At 38.3% G+C, this 18,218-nt stretch overlaps 1 protein-coding gene across 5 annotated transcripts in view; it reads left to right on the forward strand.

The window, feature by feature from the left end:
• Positions 1–16,873, forward strand: part of LARP1B (La ribonucleoprotein domain family member 1B) — a 35,067-nt gene extending 18,194 nt beyond the window's left edge. The window contains exons 8-19 of one of the 5 annotated variants that reach the window (XM_021394296.1): positions 1,820–1,964; positions 5,254–5,428; positions 6,214–6,386; positions 6,871–7,242; positions 8,854–8,977; positions 9,812–10,017; positions 10,413–10,519; positions 11,050–11,210; positions 11,640–11,784; positions 13,624–13,733; positions 13,967–14,094; positions 14,962–16,873. In XM_021394296.1, the coding sequence (XP_021249971.1) occupies positions 1,820–1,964; positions 5,254–5,428; positions 6,214–6,386; positions 6,871–7,242; positions 8,854–8,977; positions 9,812–10,017; positions 10,413–10,519; positions 11,050–11,210; positions 11,640–11,784; positions 13,624–13,733; positions 13,967–14,094; positions 14,962–15,198 (2,083 nt within the window). In that variant the 3' untranslated portion in view covers positions 15,199–16,873. The remainder of the gene's footprint in view (positions 1–1,819; positions 1,965–5,253; positions 5,429–6,213; positions 6,387–6,870; positions 7,243–8,853; positions 8,978–9,811; positions 10,018–10,412; positions 10,520–11,049; positions 11,211–11,639; positions 11,785–13,623; positions 13,734–13,966; positions 14,095–14,961) is intronic. The other 4 variants (XM_021394292.1, XM_021394291.1, XM_021394294.1 and 1 more) reach the window with 4 other exon arrangements.

Consider the following 18,218-nt stretch of genomic DNA (forward strand, 5'->3'; position numbering starts at 1 on the left):
GGATTCTGAGGAAAATTTAGAAAAGCGAAGCTGGAAGGTGTGTGTATGTGTGTTTAGGTTTGTCCCTCTACTTAAACAAACTCGTGCATTGTCTTTGTTTATCATTAATGTTCTTTCAAATTCCTTTTTCTAGAATGATGGCCATCAAATGAGGCAGTTTGAGTCAAGTTCAGTCATTGTCCATTTCTGCTTGTGGAATTTTTAACTAGGTGAATCATTACAAGATTTTTACCTTTACTGTATGACTGTAAAGGTAACATTACGAAAATATTCACATGGCTTTTGTACTTGTCTGTCTTCTAGACTTAGGGGAAAAGAATTACACTGGTTCAGCACAGTAAATAGAATATTCTTGAGAGAAACCTTAGTGCACAATGGCTTTGCTGATCGATTTACTTAGATCTGAGTAAGAGCTTAATTCTCTGAAAGCCTTATTCTCTTTGCTGTTTGTTTCAGTGTAATGGCAGTGTGTTCATTTGTCATATGTTTTATTGTCCAACTTTGAGGCTTTTGTTTTCATTCTGTCTTGGAGCTGAGTGTTTCATATAGACGGCTTTTGCTTTAAAAATTTTTTAGCAACCAAAATTTTTAGAAAGAAATGGTGTCAGGCTTCTCTTTGGTTCACCAATGGCATCGCAGTCCGCTCCTTTTGGTAACTTCAGCCTTGAGCCAACTTCAGTGGAGACGTGTAGCGTTATATTCTTTGTTGGAAGTAGACTTTATATTTGCATATGTGTTTTTTCCTTAGCATTTTAATGCTTTCTTGTTTTATTTTGCACTACCTCTATTTAAGTCACAGAATAAATATTTCATTGCTTATTTTTTTCTGACCCTGGTGAGTAGTAGTGTTCCTTGGATGTAGTATGCTAAATTATGATATGATGTGCAAACGCTGCTAAAGGCTTAGATTTTAGTCATGATTTTTTTCTCCGTTCTTTTCCATAGGTTGTTTTCTTATTCCCATGCTTTGTATGTCCGATCATGATTTGAATTCTCTGCTTTTTCTCATCGCTGAGTATAAAACATCTTGACATCCTTATCATTTCATGCAACAACTTCATTGTTTAAGATGTTGTCTTTTTGCAATTTCTTTGTTACTTATCTCTCTTGTTCTGTGGCATTGTCAGATTCATTAAATGGTCTTTGTCCCTCTTCTCCTTATCCACTAAGTATCATTTATTCATTTAGCCTCTACCTTTCTCCATGATCAGTTGTGCTGTTTGGTACAGTTTCATGAAAAATACATGATTACTGGTTTGGTTCTCTCATCTTCCCACAAGCATGCTTGAAGTAGTGGTTCAGAGTGCATCAACACTCAGAGTGCCTCAACACTCAGATAGGACACTTCAACCTTCTAATGTACTGGAAACTGGGAAAGGATACAGTTCAGGATGAGGTTGCCCTGGCACTGCTGTATGGGAAATAAGCTGTAAGCAGCAGTTGTCCTTCATCTTATATGGAGGCTACAAGAATGTTGCTTCTGTCTGTTCATGTAAGTAATAAGGAGGGATGGGTGAAAGAAAAACTGAGCAGAGTCCTTCCACACACAGTTCATATACACAAATGTTGTAACTAGGCTTTGATGTATATTTCTGTGCACTATACTGGATCATTAGTCTTTCTTAGGATGTTGAGCATGCATGCATGCTGTTCCGTAAGTTTTGTTTGTAACAATATATCTGTTGAAAGAACAATGTTGTTGATTACAAACTGTGCTCTATTTTTAATGGAAGACTTTACCAAGGAATATCTTGGCTACTGTTTCAGGATTTACTTTAAGTTATAATACGCTCATATTTGCATTTTTTTCTCTGTCCAGTGAGTATTATTTCAGTACAGAAAATCTGGAAAGAGACTTCTTTATGAGGAGAAAGATGGACCAACAAGGATTTCTGCCTATTTCATTGATTGCTAGCTTCCACCGGGTGCAAGCTCTGACTACAAATGCTATGCTCATTTTGGAGGTAAAATAATTCAGAAGCATATGTGTAGAAAGTTTTGGTGTTTTTTTCTTTTTTCATATGGATTTTTGCACAGTCCCATTGGAACTGAGGGCAGAATGCTGCAGGAAATGTTTTCTTCTCTTGTTTCTAAACATTCTGAGAGTGAGTCTACAGAAAGGGGAGATGATGAAGGGCAGCAATTAGATGAAAGGAACAGACATCTCTACGCCTGTAGACAAACTGAAGAATTATATCCAAGACATTTATAGGGTCAGTAATTCAGTGCATTAGATTAAGCTTACTTTGTTTTTCTTGTCAGAATCCTACTCACTTCGGAACTTTCAGTATCCTGTTTTGAGTCAGAAGTTGAGAGAAATGTGGTCTTTAACACCCACACAAGGTGTTTTCACGTTCATATGATAAAGGAACTCCTTGCCGCATAATATAGCAGAGTGCTTATACATAGCAAAAAACACAGAATCATTCCGTGGTTATTCTTGTATGAAAAATAGGAAGAAAATTTAAAGAGGATGTTATCTGATGCTGAAAAGTTGTAATATTGCCAAAACCTAAGGATACTAAGCCTATGAAAGAATATACTTGCAAGTCTCTCTTTTGCAGAGTCAGTCATCTTCTGTTATTTCTTTGAGGATTCTGTATTTTCAGAGGTTGAAACATGGCAAATAGGTGTTCTTAGTATAGGCAGCTACTTTGAAGAAACTTTTGAGGATTCCTTTGCAAGCTAATCATGTATTTAGAGGCGTGAATTGGATAGTTGCAGAAATACCTTCTCAGGTGTTAAAAAAAATAAATAAAAAAAAAACCTATAGGTTATGAAGGTTCCACATCAAAAACCTCCTTGTGAGCACTGTCATGAGAACCACATCTCTGTGTGTGTGTGGAGTAAGAGGGGAAAACATGTTTTGCTTGTTTTGCTGCGTTTCTTTTTTAGAGCAAAAAGAGTTGCAGAGTTTTCAAGTGTGGGAGACTGTCAGTAGTCCAGTCTACTGGACTGCTCTAATTTAGGGCAACTAATGAGTTCACAGAATCTTCAGGATGTTAACGCAAGTTCCATTGTTTGGTCAGTGCCTATTGCCAGGGTGTACCAAATTTTTGTAACAGTTACAAGATTTTTAGGGAGAGCGGTTCTTACACCTGTAGTGTGAGTGGGAAAACTGAGCTGCCAAATTACTTTTCTACTAAAATAAAAACACTTCACATTAAGATTTCTCAAAGAGAACAGATCTTTGTGCCTTTCTCTTCCAGATGAGACTTTTTTTTAGAAGGCTGAAATGGATATCTGTCTAAATTACAGCATAACATGCTTGGCAAAGCTGAAGTGATCTTAACAATGTGTTCCTGAATTATGTTGAATTCTTCTCTGGCAATAATTTTCCTCAGGTCCAGTGATGCTTTTCCAATAGCAAGGTTGCCTAAATTGTAAACCCTGCCGGCAAGCAAGAAAATGGAAGTTGTTCTGCAGAATCCACTTGCTGTTTGGCTCCTGTTCTGTTATTTCCATTGACTCTGATAAGAGGAATGTCAGCTCTCTGCTGACCTTGCCATTAAATGTATTGCGCAGTCGTCGTGCTGCTGCTGCAGAGACATGCTTTTCTGCCTCTAGCACAGAAACCTGGATATTACTGGTCTGACCAGAGGCAGTGGTACTGCGTATATTTGAGATGTTGTCCTTCTCATGTGGCTCTGAGGCTGTCCGGTACTTGAGCAGCTTGCTGATATGTGGACCTCAGAGGTCCAAAGCAGGTTATTCACTTACCAGAACTGCAGTACCTTACTGTTTCACAGCTCTCTGTGGTGTCTCCAAATCCTTCAGTGCTAGTTTTCTACTTAGTGTTTGCAGACAAAATAGGGTCTCAATGTGATATGTTTTGGATGCTACTGAGGATGTCTGAGAGAGTTAGGAGACTTCTTCAGCTGCAGTAGGAGCCTTTTTGGGGTGTTGTGTTCCTCATCTAAGGAGCGCCTTGCTGTTACATAGTTACCTTAATTCACATTTAAATAAGATAGCCTAAGGGAAACAGGAAGCATTCTTTCATAGGATCTAAAATAGGCAGCATAGTGCAAGTGTTTACAGAGATGCAGGCTGGAAAATGAAAGTGAAAATCATCTTACTGTACTTAAACTAAGCTTCTGTAGCAGTTTCCCTTAGTTGAATTCGTGCTTCTCCCAAGGGTGATAATTGGCCTCACTTGTACCTGAAATTGCATTTAGTGGAAGCAGCTTCTTTCACAGGGGTGCCCTATCCTGCCTCCCCAGATGAATCTTCCTCCAGAAAATGAACACCTTCAAGAGAAGCTCCAGAGTACTGTTATCAGATCACTCTTGGACTTGTTGTCTAGGAGTATGTTAGATTTTATACCCAGTCTTCTCTCTGAAGTCTAGTAAGTTAAAGAAAAAAAAATATTATTTTTTTTACACCATAAAATCATTCTATTTCCTTCTTATCCAGAAGATAGTCTAAACATCTTCTGTAATTAAAATGAGAGTTCCCTTACTTCTTCAGAAACGTAGGTGTGCTTGATAGACAAGATGTCCTTAGATGTACTTAACTGGCTGGGGAACAACTCATTGTTCCAATTAAGGATAAATTTTCTCCACCCTTCAATCTTTGGCATGCTCTTTTATAGAATTTCTCTGGATCTTACATTGTGTATCAGTCTTCGTGTTAACATCAGAAAGGAAAAATATTTGCAGCTTGTTAACTTGTGGTTTTGTTCACTTTTTTTTCTTTCTTTCTTTCTTACTGTGAGAATGGTTGAACACTGGTATAAGTTGCCTAGAGAGATTGTGCCGTGTCCATCCTTGGAGATGCTCAAAACCCAACAGGAAATGGCTGACCCTGCTTGAGCAGAGGGTCTAGACAATCTTGAGAGGTCCCTTCCAGTCTTGACCGCTCTGATTGTGTACTGTCTGTTAGGTATGCCTAGAATGAAGAAGAAGAAAATGCGTGGGGTTGGAGTTAAGTTTGGGGAAGTAGGAGTGTGGATAGAAGAGCTAGGGAGGAGTTGGTTTGGTGCCCTTTCACAAGGAAGAGGTTGCAGATTGGAGAGAGGGAGGAGGTGATATTTGATCAAACTAAAAAAGGTGATGAATGGTTATCCTTGAAATGAAAAGATTGTTTGCACCAGTAGAAGAAAGAGCAGACAGTCATCACAAAGAACGAGCACAAAAAGCTTGAATTCCCTTCCTAATTACTGTATAAAGAGTTGACTGTCTTCCATGTCTATCCGGCATAAGAAGGTGCCGGATATGTAATGTTTTCTTAAGCTGTAATGTGCTTGTCCAACAGGCCCTAAAGGACAGTACAGAAGTTGAAACTGTGGATCAGAGGATAAGAAAAAGAGTTGATCCAGAGAAGTGGCCAATTCCAGGTCCACCTCCCTGCAGTCTGTCAAGGACTGACTTTTCTCAGCTCATCAATTGTCCTGAATTCATACCAGGTCAAGTTTACGGCTCACATACTGGTAAAGGATTTCTTTAATAGAAACTTAAGTTTGGGGCTGTCTGTCTAACTGAGGAAGTTAGTCGCTTGATACTGTTTTCTTTGCTTGATAATAGAAATTGTGCAATTGGTAATGGTTTATTCAGATGATATGCCTGCCAGCCGTACGGTTGTGGCTAATATGAAGTAGATAAAAATGTCTTCTGTGTGCTGTAGTTGTGACCACTCAACAGAAGAGGATACAATGGCCTAGAGTCCTTTTTTATTACCAATAGCAGAAGCAGTAGTAGTCTTAAGATAGTCATAAAATCTACTTCATTTTGATACTAGCTGAAAGTTAACTGTATTTTGTGTACCCTAGTTCTGGATGGGGATTTCATTCACACTATTAATATGGAGATTGCTTTGTTTGCAAACAGTGTTTTGCAAGTAAATCTTTTACTAAAATGTTGGCTCAAACTAGATGGGAAGAATGAAGACTGAGTTAGGCACCCATCTGGAGAGCTGCCACCTGGTGTAGAGAAAACATGTCCCCAATAAATGAATTCTTCTGAATAACAGATGATTTCTCTCCGTCAGTTACATACTTCTCACTTACATGAGCTGATAAACAGGTCTTTTCCTAAAAATGTTGATCGGACTATGAAAAGTGATCTCCTAAAATGAAAAGCAGTTCTGTTAATCAATGCTAACTTGAGCCACAGAGGTAGCAAATAGTGACTGTGGTTAAAGGAAAGACTGAAAAAAAACCAACCAACCAAACAAAAACAACACAGCAGGAACTGAACTACTGTTTTCCAATGCTAGAGTCTGCACCAAGTTCTCCAGGAATGGGAAGCCCGCTGAGTCTGAAGGAAAATACTGAAACAAGTAATTTCCAGACAATATCTAAAGGGTTGTCTACAAGTTTGCCTGATTTGGACTCTGAGCCTTGGGTAGAAGTGAAGAAGAGGCATCGTGCACCCACTGTCAGAGTAAAGGTAAGATGAGATAGAACTTAATTTAAATAAGCAAATGCAAAACCTTCCCACTTTCAAGTTACAGTATGAAACAAGGTTGGGTTTTTTTCCCACTTCAATATATGTGATACTTGATAATGTAAAACTTTTAGTATGGGCACTGCTCACTGTATCCAGACTTAGAATAACCAAATGCGTTTTAAATCCTGATCCAAAGCTCACTATAATGAAAAGAAATGTGATTTTTTTTCTGCTGATGGACAGTTGTACATGTGCATTATTGAAAAGCTGTTATTATGCTGTGAGAATTATTCTAAAAACTCATGATGCTGAATTACTTAGAAGAGTAATTTACTTGTGAGCTTGATAAATATCTTAAAGTGGCTGTATCGTTTCTAATTCTGTACATTCATTATTGAAAGTGTTCAGTCGTGTTCTATTTGTCTTCCATTTGGATGATCATTATCTATTTCAAGTATAAAATGCGTCACCTTTTCTTTCTTAGGAATGCGTTCCTATAACTGATCAAGTGTCAGGTCAACAACAGCCACCCCCACCTCCAGAGGAGCAAGAACAAGAAGAACTTGATTTTTTGTTTGATGAAGAGATGGAACAAATGCAGGGTCATAAGAATAAATTCGCTGACTGGTCAGACAGCAGTTCAGATTATGAAATTGATGATCAGGATGTAAACAAGATTTTGATTGTAACGCAGACGCCACCATATATGAGAAAACATCTTGGTGAAGGTCGTACTGGCAACCATGTGTGTCATGGAAAAATAACATCGGAACTTGCTAAAGTTATTAATGATGGCTTATACTATTATGAACAGGATTTGTGGACAGTGCAGAGTGAAAATGACACTACAGTAATGGTAATTCTTCCTTTTTTTTTTTTTTTTTTTTTAAACCTTAAAGCCATGCCTGTGCAAAGAGTGCCAAAATTATTTTGGCTGTCTGCTACGTAACTAAACATTTTTGAAAGAAAGTTGATGGTTTAACTTACATGTCTTTTGAATTCTGTTTATTTTCATGATGATGTAGACAGTTGAAAGCAAAATTTTTTCTTGTCACAGATTTGACCAAAAGCACAGAATGGATATTTTGTAGAAAAATTTTTAATGTTTTGGAGATGATTCAACTTTTCCAGTGTTTTCTTGTTATATAAATAGCTTGTTTCGTAAACACCATTTGCAAACCCGCGGTATAGGGGGCAGCATAAGGACAAATTTTTGATGTAAGATAGAGATGAGGATATTACAGTCATTTTTAAGTAGTTTTTTTAGAGGTCTTGCTTATCTTGCAGCATGTAAGAATGGTAGCTGTGTGAGCGAATTGCAGTTTTGCACACCTTGTTTTATTATAGAAACCTGTCTATTTCCTAGCCTGTAGTTGAGGCCCCTGTCACTTAGGCTTTCAAAACTTCAGAAGGAGCTTGTCAGTTTCGTTATTTTTCTGTTGATTTATTTTAATACACTAAACAGCTGTAAAATTACAGATGTGTTGAACTCCAGCACTTCATTGGCAGAGGTCAGCTGGAAACACCACTGTCCTATCACTTACTGCTTTTGGTTTATTAAGAATCCACTTTTTTGTGAAAGCGAGCCCAGTGAGTGGCCTATCTGTAGGCAGCACTGCTGTATGAACAGCAGATACTGTGCACACAGAAGTAGTTACGCAAAGACTAAAATGGTGAGACAAAGGAGCTTTACCTGTTGATAAGGACAAAATGAGTATTGTATGGGAAGGAAGAAAAGGGTAAAAATAACTTAAGGGACAAATAAAGCATGTGGGTACAAAAGAGTTGACAGAGTTAGAAATGAATTTTGAGAACAAAAGCAGGAAACAAAAGTGGGATTCAGAATATGGAATTTTTACTATGAAGAAAGTGGTCCAAGAAAATCAACAAACTGGAGCAAGACAGTGAGAAACGGCACACAGGAAATACTTTCTTGTTGTGATGTTCTTGACCATAGCTTAAATGAGATTTTTTTTCTTAAATTCCATGCACACATGCCACGCTACCTTCAGCTGAGCAGGAGCATGCGTGCCTTGAGGTGCTGCCGTTTCATTTACAACACTGGCGTTTCTTTAGATGTAGCCTGAGGAAGGGAGCAGGTCATCTCCTGCCCCCCTAAGTTGCTTTCCTTGTCAGACTTACTGAAGGAGACAGACTGCTTTGGTTTTGGCAGGGGACAGGATCTCAGTCATTTCTGTTTCTTACTCTGTAAAAAATCTTGAGTATGGCCCCATTGGCCTCTACGTGCCCATTTGGTGGCCTGTTTCTTGCAGAAAGTACAGTGTCAGTTGTGTTGTTCATGTCAGTTAGGAGCTCTCATTTACATTAAACCAGATCTGGACTGGCTTGAGTGAGTTTAGCTGTGTGTGAATTGTGGGTTGCTTATTTTCTCTTAGGATATTCACCCTTTCCCCAAGATGATGGCCATTGCGGTTTGTGTTTACGCTTTTTGTTTTCTCTAATTTAGCAAGAGGTTGAGAACTTCAAGAAGCTAAATCTCATTTGTAAGGAAGAATTTGGTAATCTTGCACCTGAACTGACTGCTGATCCAACCCAAGAAATTCCTCTCGGTTCTTCAGGATTACTGAAAGGTAAGTAATGTAACACATGTATTTCTATTTTAGAACCTCTATAATGAGGGACGTATTTTAACTTTTTCTGCTTGTGTAATATTTTATTTTTGGTTCAGTTGGCAGTCTGAGAGGATTTTTCCTTGCCAATTTTTCAAATTGTCAGCTCTTCATCAGTATTGGAAGCTTCCATTGTGTTAGGAGAAGCTGACACTAGCAGTACTTCTCAGGATATGTATGATCATGTGTAGGTAGCATTCTGTTCTGTTGTTATGCAGAAAGCACCTGGTGGTGCTAGATGGTAACTTGCCATCTACAGTGTGTTACGTAATACCTGTGGAGGTAAAACATGTTATAGATCAGTATTTTTCTGGGAAATGAGAATAGAAGGAAGTGGGAAGAATTTTCTACTCGTATCACAACCTTACCAAGAAGTTGCAATGTCCAAACTTTATCTCTTAGGGTAGTTCTGATCTTATTAACATTTACTGGGGTACGTGCTAATTATAATAAAAGTAGTTGGAAAAAAACACGTAACCAAAAAGCAAGAATGTGGTTACGCTTGTTTACTTTGCCACTGTAAATACAGAAAAACAAGCAGAAAAGAGATAAGAGGATATAAATTTTCTAGAGAAGACATGTTTGAAATATTTATTTCATCGCTTTGAGCAGTCAGTCAGTACTGCCTCTGCACCGAGTGCTTTTTGTCATTTCTGTTATCCGTTTGGGGGATGATGTAGTTCGCTTGAAGTGAATCATGCCTTTAAGGTATTAGGTATTTAGAGGAACTTAAGATTTCAAAGCTTAAGTTTCTTTTGAAAATAAAGCGTTTTTTTTTCCTCTTTGCTGATTTAGCAGAGGACCTGGCTTGTAATTTGTTCAGTGTTGAAGCACCTCCAGCAGCAGCAGTGACTCGGTCACTGCCAACTGTAGTTCCAGAATCGCCCCAAGTTCACCCTGGTTTCACCCCGCGAACACCTCGCACCCCGAGACTACAGGATCCCAGCAAAACACCCAGGTTCTACCCCGTTGTTAAAGAAGCACAATCAATTGATGTAAAGGTAAATGGAAAGGCTTAATGTCTTTTAAAATCCAGGGACAGCCTGTAAAACTCATGCGTGTAATGTAATTTTTAAGAATGGCTAGGCAAAAATGGAACAGTTGTACTTGATAATTGTTTTTTTCTTCAAAAATGTTACTGTATTCATTCTTATTTATTTCTACAAAATGGTTTCAGATTTTTCTCTGTAGCGTTTCTTAGAAGTCCATGATGAGGAAGTGTAACATCTGAAGATTTTAAATTTGTTACGTAAGATTAAGCTTTAGGTTATGAAGCTGGAGCATTATGGCTTCATATTTGATTAGATACAATATTAAGTGGGCAGCACGCTGTTTTGGGAGGATAAAAGTGAGTGAAATCAAATTGCGAAAAAAGATGCTTCATTTACTTCCTTAGGCTCCAAGAAAAAGAAAAACACGACACAGTACAAATCCTCCCTTAGAATGCCATGTCGGTTGGGTGATGGATTCCAGAGACCACAGGCCAAGAACTTCCTCTGTGAGGTAAGGGTGGGTTGGTTGGTTTTTAAAATTTCTCTTTGTAGTGTCATTAGTGGAGAAATAGATGGTGACTAAATGAGAATTGCTACATACGGTGGAAGCAAGAAAGATCGATGGAAAAAAGGCAAATGGGGACTAGAGACAAACCTAGAATTCAGAAGTAGGGCCATTTAGAAGTGAGCTAATTAGCCTATTCTCGTATTACTCTTTGTTGATTCATGATATTATATCAGTAAAGTTACCTGAAGTACTGATGCTCACTGACTGTCTTTCTTTGCCTTTAAGCAGTCATTTAAAACCATGTATTATATTAATGCTTAGCTATCATCATCAAAAATTTTTTAAAGACAATAGCTTAGAAATAGAAGTGTTTAGATGTGTGCCCAAAAACAGGATGCCTGGGAACCCAAGCATGCATTGCAGTGCTTGTCAGGTGATCATACTGTACTGACAGTGCTTGTATACAGCAGAAATGTTGAAAGCTGATTCTGTGGAAATATACTGTCTGTAGAACAGAAATGTTTCTTTTACAGCAGTTCCAATGCTTCACCTTCAGAAGGAGCTCCACTTACAGGAGGTTATGGGTGTACCCCAAATTCTCTTCCAAAATTTCAGCATCCATCTCATGAACTGTTAAAGGAAAATGGCTTTACACAACAGGTGTACCATAAGTATCATCGAAAGTGTCTAACAGGTAAGCCACTTAATGTATTTCCTAACTTCTTAGCAAGAAGTTAACAGTTGTTACTTGATGCAAGTTTTCTCCGTATTGTTCTTCATCTCTAATTTTTCTTGGGGGAAAATTATGCTTAGATTTTATAATACTTTCTATTTAACTTCTAATTCCCTTACAAAAAAAATACCCTCAAAATCCTTGACATTTTCCAGCAACTTTTTCTGTATTAATATTTATGGCTGAAAGGAATATGAGTCTTTGAGAGAAGATATTTAGTTGACTTTAATAATTAAGTCTCAAAGTTAATGTTAATGAAAATATTTTTTGAAGTTCAAAATTACAATCCTTGAAGATCTTATGTCAGTGTTACTTATGAAAAAGCACTTGAAAATAGTCTGTTGAAGAATTAAGAAGTTGTGGCTGTGTGTTTGGTTGTTTCCTTTTCAGAGAGGAAACGGTTGGGAATTGGCCAGTCCCAGGAAATGAACACACTTTTTCGTTTCTGGTCCTTTTTTCTGAGAGATCACTTCAACAGGAAAATGTATGAAGAATTTAGACAACTTGCTCTAGAAGATGCAAAAGAACACTACAGGTATGAGGTTTTTCTTGGAACTGAAATAAAAAAAAAAATAGTTTAAAAAAAAGTTTGTGGTCTTTACCAGTCATTTTAATTACAGTGATATTTTCATGTATCTTAAGTGAACATTTTTATTATTAGCTTTGACTCTTTGGAAATCTTCCAAATAGAAAGCTGTGCAAGTTGTTTTACCACCAAAAATGTGTTTGTATGTATCTGTGCTTTGTGGATAAATAGCTAAGTGTGTGGCATTTCCTGACCTGTAGTTGGTTCTGAATTCTCCAAAACCATGCAACTTGTTGACTCTGACAAGTCAGCTCTGTTCTTAGGAAAGCTCCTGCGATTTTTCTCATCCATTCTTGACCTCAAACTTCTTGTCGTCCTAAAATACCAGAAAAAATTACCACTGCCCCACTGCTCTTCAGTATTCCTCTCTTCTTTCCACACACTTCTTCCCTTTCCCTCCCCCAGCCTCTGTTTCTCTTAATCAAAGAGACAAGTTAGCCCAATGTTTTGAATGCCAAGAGAGGAAGTCTATGGAAATTTCAAAGTTTGGGTATGTTGTCACTCTAGAGTGTCAAGTCCGTAGGATGCAAAGGTGGCTTTAATCATCATTTGCGTATCTGTTGAGAGCTTTCTTCATGCTTTTGTCATTATTGAAGTATATATTTACCAAGAGAAACTTCAGAAGGCTCTTAAGAGGAATAGCAGATAAACGCAGAACAGGAGGAGGTGCCAGTTACGCTGTCCTTATGTCTTTGCCAAATGTAACATATCGTGGTATCATAAAGAGAAGTTGATCCAGATCCTTCCAGACAAAATAGTTTTTGCATATTTGTCTTTAAGAATTACTTCATGTAATTGCTACTAGCATTAATATTTCCCTAGTTTGGTGTTCCTTAAAGTTGTACTGATTACCTAGATGCAACTGTGACTTTAGGAGTTCTCACCATTGCATAATTTCATATGCAATATTGCAGTCATCTGATGACTGAATGAACTCAGCACTCAAATGAAAGGTGTGTGTTTGCATGGGAAGAGTTCAGTGCTATACAGGAACACAATGGCTGGTTTGGTAGTGGGAGTTGGATTAAAACATCCTTCAGCCTCAGTTCACTTACCTGGAAAAGTGAGCAAATTATTTTGACCTCCACTTGGCTGCCCAAGTCAGACTTTGCACATGCCTGCTAAGAATTCCGGTGGGTCCGCAAAGCATTTAACTTACAAGGAAACTAGTAATTGCTGCGGTAACTTCTAGCAATAGGGCTTTTTTTTTTTTTTTTTTTGTGACTTTCCCACTTTTTCAGGTAGTATGGATTAGGAAAAAGTTATGTGACAGCCAAGGTAATACTTCCAAGTAAGGTAAAATGAAGGTACCTTACCTCAGCTCGGAGCAGATGATTAAGAAGCTTATGACTGAGTTGAATAAGGGAGTGGCAGGTAGAGTGGTGTCAATTGTTTATTGCCTTTAATAGAAAATGGGAGGGGCATGGAAGGAAGCTAGAGTCAAAAAAATTGGAGGCCATTTTTTCGTGGAGTGCTGGAGCTGTGAGTCTCAACATCTTGAAAATGTAAAAGCATTTGTTTTCAAATTGCAGGTGTGTATAGAGTCTGTAGTTCATCAGTTGAAGTCATGTGACAAAACTGATATTCCTAAGTTAGTTTTGCTTATTTGTAAAGGTGTTTCAGAACCACTGGTTAATAAACAGTGACTGTAAAAGGAGGCTTTTTTGTGTGAAGGGAAAAATGAGACTACGCTATTTACATTAATGCAAGGAGAGACTGAAAACTTGCATCCTTTTGAGGAATGAGAGTGTATTCCTAAGATTCCCTTACCTGTTTCTTCTCTTCTAGGTACGGGTTGGAATGCTTGTTTCGATTTTACAGCTATGGCCTAGAAAAGAAATTCAGGCGAGACATATTCAAGGACTTCCAGGAAGAAACAAAGAGGGACTACGAAGCTGGTAATTATCATAGGCCAGTCACTGCTTACAGCAGGGTAACTTTAGCTGGGAGATAATCCCAGGTCTTGGCACTCACTTGTTAAGCAAGCTCTGTTTTAGTTGAGTTTTTAAGAACGCCTTTTGTTTATGTTTATCTTTCAGTTCTCTTACATATGTAGATACTGGTGAACAATTAGGTTTTTAGGCAAGTCTAACCTTTGTAAATTGGTAACATTATCTTCTTTTGTTATTAGGTCAGCTTTATGGACTGGAAAAGTTTTGGGCTTACCTAAAATATTCTCAGCACAAGACACCAGCCATTGACCCCAAGCTGCAAGAATACCTCAGTAAATTTAGGAGACTGGAGGACTTTAGAGTGGATGTAAGTTTTAACACCTATTTTAAATAATTTGGCATGCCCGTATTTGTCCTGCAAGTTAAACTGTTTCAAAACAGTACTTCAGTTAATGAAAAGGCAAATTTACAAATGCCATCAAGTCACTACAAGGCATGATTTGAAAAAGTTAAATGGAAATGAAAGATGTGTTGTTCTGTTCCGGATGTTATCTTTCAAACTGAAGTACGGTGCTGAGATACCGTGGTTAGCATATAAATAGTGCTGAATTTCCATTTTTATTGTGTGATGAAATACAGTAAATAACAAAAATATGCAAAAAGACATATTTTACTGTTCTAGTAATATGAAGCGCTGAGCAAGGAGGACTTAGAAGGGTTTTTCAACTCAGTACATCGTTTCTTTGTCATCTGCTAAGACAGATTACGTCTGTACTCTTCAGGAATTTGGCAAATTAATTAATGCCCAGCAGTTCCTTAATGAACTGTGACAGGCATTGTCCTTTGCACGCCAAATTCAGTGTAACCTCCTTATAGCCCACTGATTTCTTAAGCTGCAGGATTCCAGACTGCAGTGCTGCTTTGCTTGTCGTAACAAGGTAGCGATGTACTGCTACAGTGCTGTCATCCTCCACACCACTCCTTTCTGGGAGCTGTGGCAAATAATGGGCACCAGCAATAACGTAATGTTCCAGGTCTTAGAAGTCCTAAACTTGTCATGTTTTTACACCTGTAGCTTAACAGCTAGGAAAGTTGTAAGAGTATCAGCGGTGAGTTGTGAATAACTATCAAGATTGCTATGCCTAACTAAGGACTCAATTACAGAATGCTCTTTTCTGCTGCCCTAAGTATATGAAAGGGTGGATATCTGGCCTTACAGACCAACTCTTAACAGGGTACCGATGTTAACTTTCAGCCTCCTTTTAGTGAAGAATGTGGCAGGAGGCAGTTTGCTGCAGCAGGTGAGGATTCGGGTCATCGCAGACATCCAGCTCGTTCCTGTAGAACATTTCCTGTGTCTCAGCCCGCAGCGCAGGAGCACGTTACCGGTGGGAGCGCTGTGCAAGCACCCAGAGCAGGCCATCCTAATGCTGCCACAAAACCAAATGAAAGTGATGTACCAGAAAAATAGACTAAGCCACGCACCCTTGAGTCATCACTTTTTTTATTTGGAGATCTCCAAGGTGAGCCAATCTAGTACGTGATTAAAAGTATACAAGAAGACAAAGGATTGCATTCTTTTTCATGGGATTAAGCTCCAAAACACCCTAGGGAAGTCGTTCTTGGTTTTGGGATCATCGGAAAGGTCCTAGGGAAGATTCTTTGGCTTCAGTATTGCTTTCCTCAAGCTTTTGTTTACGAAAAACTGCATTCCTTGCATATGCATACAAATACTTTGGGGATGCCTTACATTTCAGTTTGTTTCTTTAGAAAAGGCATGGTATATCCATCTTACTGACTGCGCTTTCTTTGTCCCTTTGTTTGTATTTTACCAAAGCAAAAAAAGATTACATTATACATATAATTTGAAATGTAAAGAAGGATCTATGTGATTGGTTTGCTTTTGAATCTGTAACTATAAAAAGTATGCTTTGTGTGAAAGTGCACTCAAGAATGTGCAGCTATATATGATACAGCACTGCTGGATTCTATTTAAAGACATAGTTTCTATTTTTTTTCGGGGTCTCCATAGTTAGTATTAAGTATGGAGTTGAGTGGACATAACTGGGATAGTTTTGCAGATACTTCTTTCAATACTGGTTCTTAATAAGCCACAGTAAAATACAGGGAAAAATGGATCTGTTGATTCAACGTCTTAAATTAACATCTAGCATCTGCAGTTGGTGCAGGTCATTAAAGTAGCTTCAGTTCAATTCTCATACGACGATAAAGCACTCTAACATGAGGGACATCTTTTTTTAAAGATTTTTTTTCCTCTGTATTTCAAGGAATAAAAAATAGTTTGGAAGGAAACAAAGGATTCCTTGTAAACTTTTTTTTTTTTTGCTTAATTTTGCAATATTTGAATGAAGTTCTGCTTCAATTGTGCTAGCTAAGATTAGATAATTTCACACAGGTCTAAGCACAATTTCACTGAATGTAAGTTATTGAAATATATGTTCATTTCTGTAGCTAAAAGATGAGGGTGTTTATATCATGCAATTTCTTTTAATTACTTGGATTTAAAAAAAAAAAACAACTGCACAAACTGAGTGGGTCGCTTACTTCTTCTGAGGGTAAATGAGAAGAATCTCAGCTTTTTGTTACCGATTAGCTGCAAAAGAGCCGTCTGTTGAGAATTATGTCTAGCACAAATGCCTTAACCCATGAAGGTGTCCAAACAGAACAAACATCCAAAGTCAGAGTGTCAAACTGCTCTCAGATCTTAAAAGTTGTCAGAGTAAGTCCTTTATTTTTTTCAGTCGTTGTCTTGTGAAAGTCAATGAACGATGAATGTCTGCATTGTAAATGAGTACATGAGCAGTGGCCTTCCCCGCAGTTAAGGGAGTTTCGGTACAAAATCAAACCTTTTACAGGGGGCCTGTTCTAAGTGAAAATGAGCAACAAATTTAAGCAGCCCCCTTTCCGTAAGCTGAAGTGACACATCTCAACCCTGTGTTTGATCCATGACTCATTGCTCTCCAGGACAATGATGCAAATGTAAATTTGAATTGAATTTGTATATACAAGTAATAGATTTAAAATATTTCACTTTTTTCATTGGAAAATGTGCAGACTAAGCTTTTGGTGTGTAATTTTGTGATATCTTGACAAGTTTTATAAAAACAACCCAGAAAACCCTCTAATAATGTTGTATTACAAGCTTTCTTGTTGTTGTTCCAAAAGTGTGAAGAAAAAAACACTTCTACAGAGTCTAAGGCTGTAGGCTTGCCTCTGGTAGGTCCTTAAAATGCAAACAAGCTTTTTTCAAGTTTTGTGATCATTTTTTCATATGCCTGAGTGATTTTTTCAAAGGAAAAAATGACAGGTGAGTAGAAAATGTGGGTGAAGGCAGAGGGAGTGAATACTTTACCTCTTACAGGCCTTGTTTAGAGCGTGGCCCTTTATTTTGGCGGATGTGAGGCACCCAGGTCTGGCTATAGCTCTGCCTACCTTCAGGAATGCCCCCTTTGTCTTCTCATGGACTTGAACTTTCCTTCCCTCATTGGTGCCCTGGCAGAGTGGTAGAAAGAATGACAGCTCCACTGCTGTTCTTTGCGTGCTGAGATGAGAACACAAACATCAAAGTTTAGAACAAAGCCCCAAGGCTACTGGTTAAGCAGTCTCTCCCTCTGTAAGGCTCAAAGTTGTTAATTACCTTTCTGTAATTGGCATTCCTGTTGTGGAGCCATAAATTTGTCTTTGAACAGGCATATATACATCCAGCATCCTTTCTGCTGCCTTCTACATCCATTTAAGGTAACCTTCGATTCATCTCTCTTAAGACCAGTTGTATTCTAACAGGTTTTTGCTAAGTACTTAGCAAGTTTTTGACCTTTCACGTGTCTAAAAACTCTTGTGCATAATGCAGAATTTGGTAGAATGCCTTTTTGCTGGGAAATATCTCTACAGGTACTTCAAAACTATACTATGCTAAAAACTCATTCATTAAGGTTTTTCTTCAGTCTTGTTCAAAAGGCTTTTTAGGGAAAGAAGGAAAGCTGTTGTTCCTTATGGAGAGAAGTTAATATTTTCCTACAGTGAGAAGCAGTAGCCTGTCCACATGACCGATTCTTCTGGAGTTTAGCAGGGATTTGGGTATGCGTGGGAGATAAAGCACTCAAATGAGCAGGAAGCAGCTCGTACTCACAGCAGCCTGTGCTCCGTGTCCACTGGAATCAGGTATCCCTCTGTGCCGAGGTGACAAACCACTCTTCTGCAATTCAACACTGAGGACGAGACTTAATTGTTGGCTGGTGTTCTTCTGCTGAGAAATCCCACAGCTACACTAGGCTATGCCTGTAATCTTAAAGCTTTCCTTTCTGCTTTCTTCATCCGAGAGTTTTGGAGGGAGAAAGGCAGTGCCCTTTGCTTCAGTTTCTGCCAACTCCACTATGAATGCAGTAAACAAACGCCCGAACTCTAACCCGGTAATGGGATTTATGCAGGAAACCAGCTTTTAACTTGTCTGAGGTGGCATTATTATATGAC

Source organism: Numida meleagris, chromosome 4, assembly GCF_002078875.1.
Source record: "Numida meleagris isolate 19003 breed g44 Domestic line chromosome 4, NumMel1.0, whole genome shotgun sequence".
Taxonomy (NCBI): Eukaryota; Metazoa; Chordata; class Aves; order Galliformes; family Numididae; genus Numida; species Numida meleagris.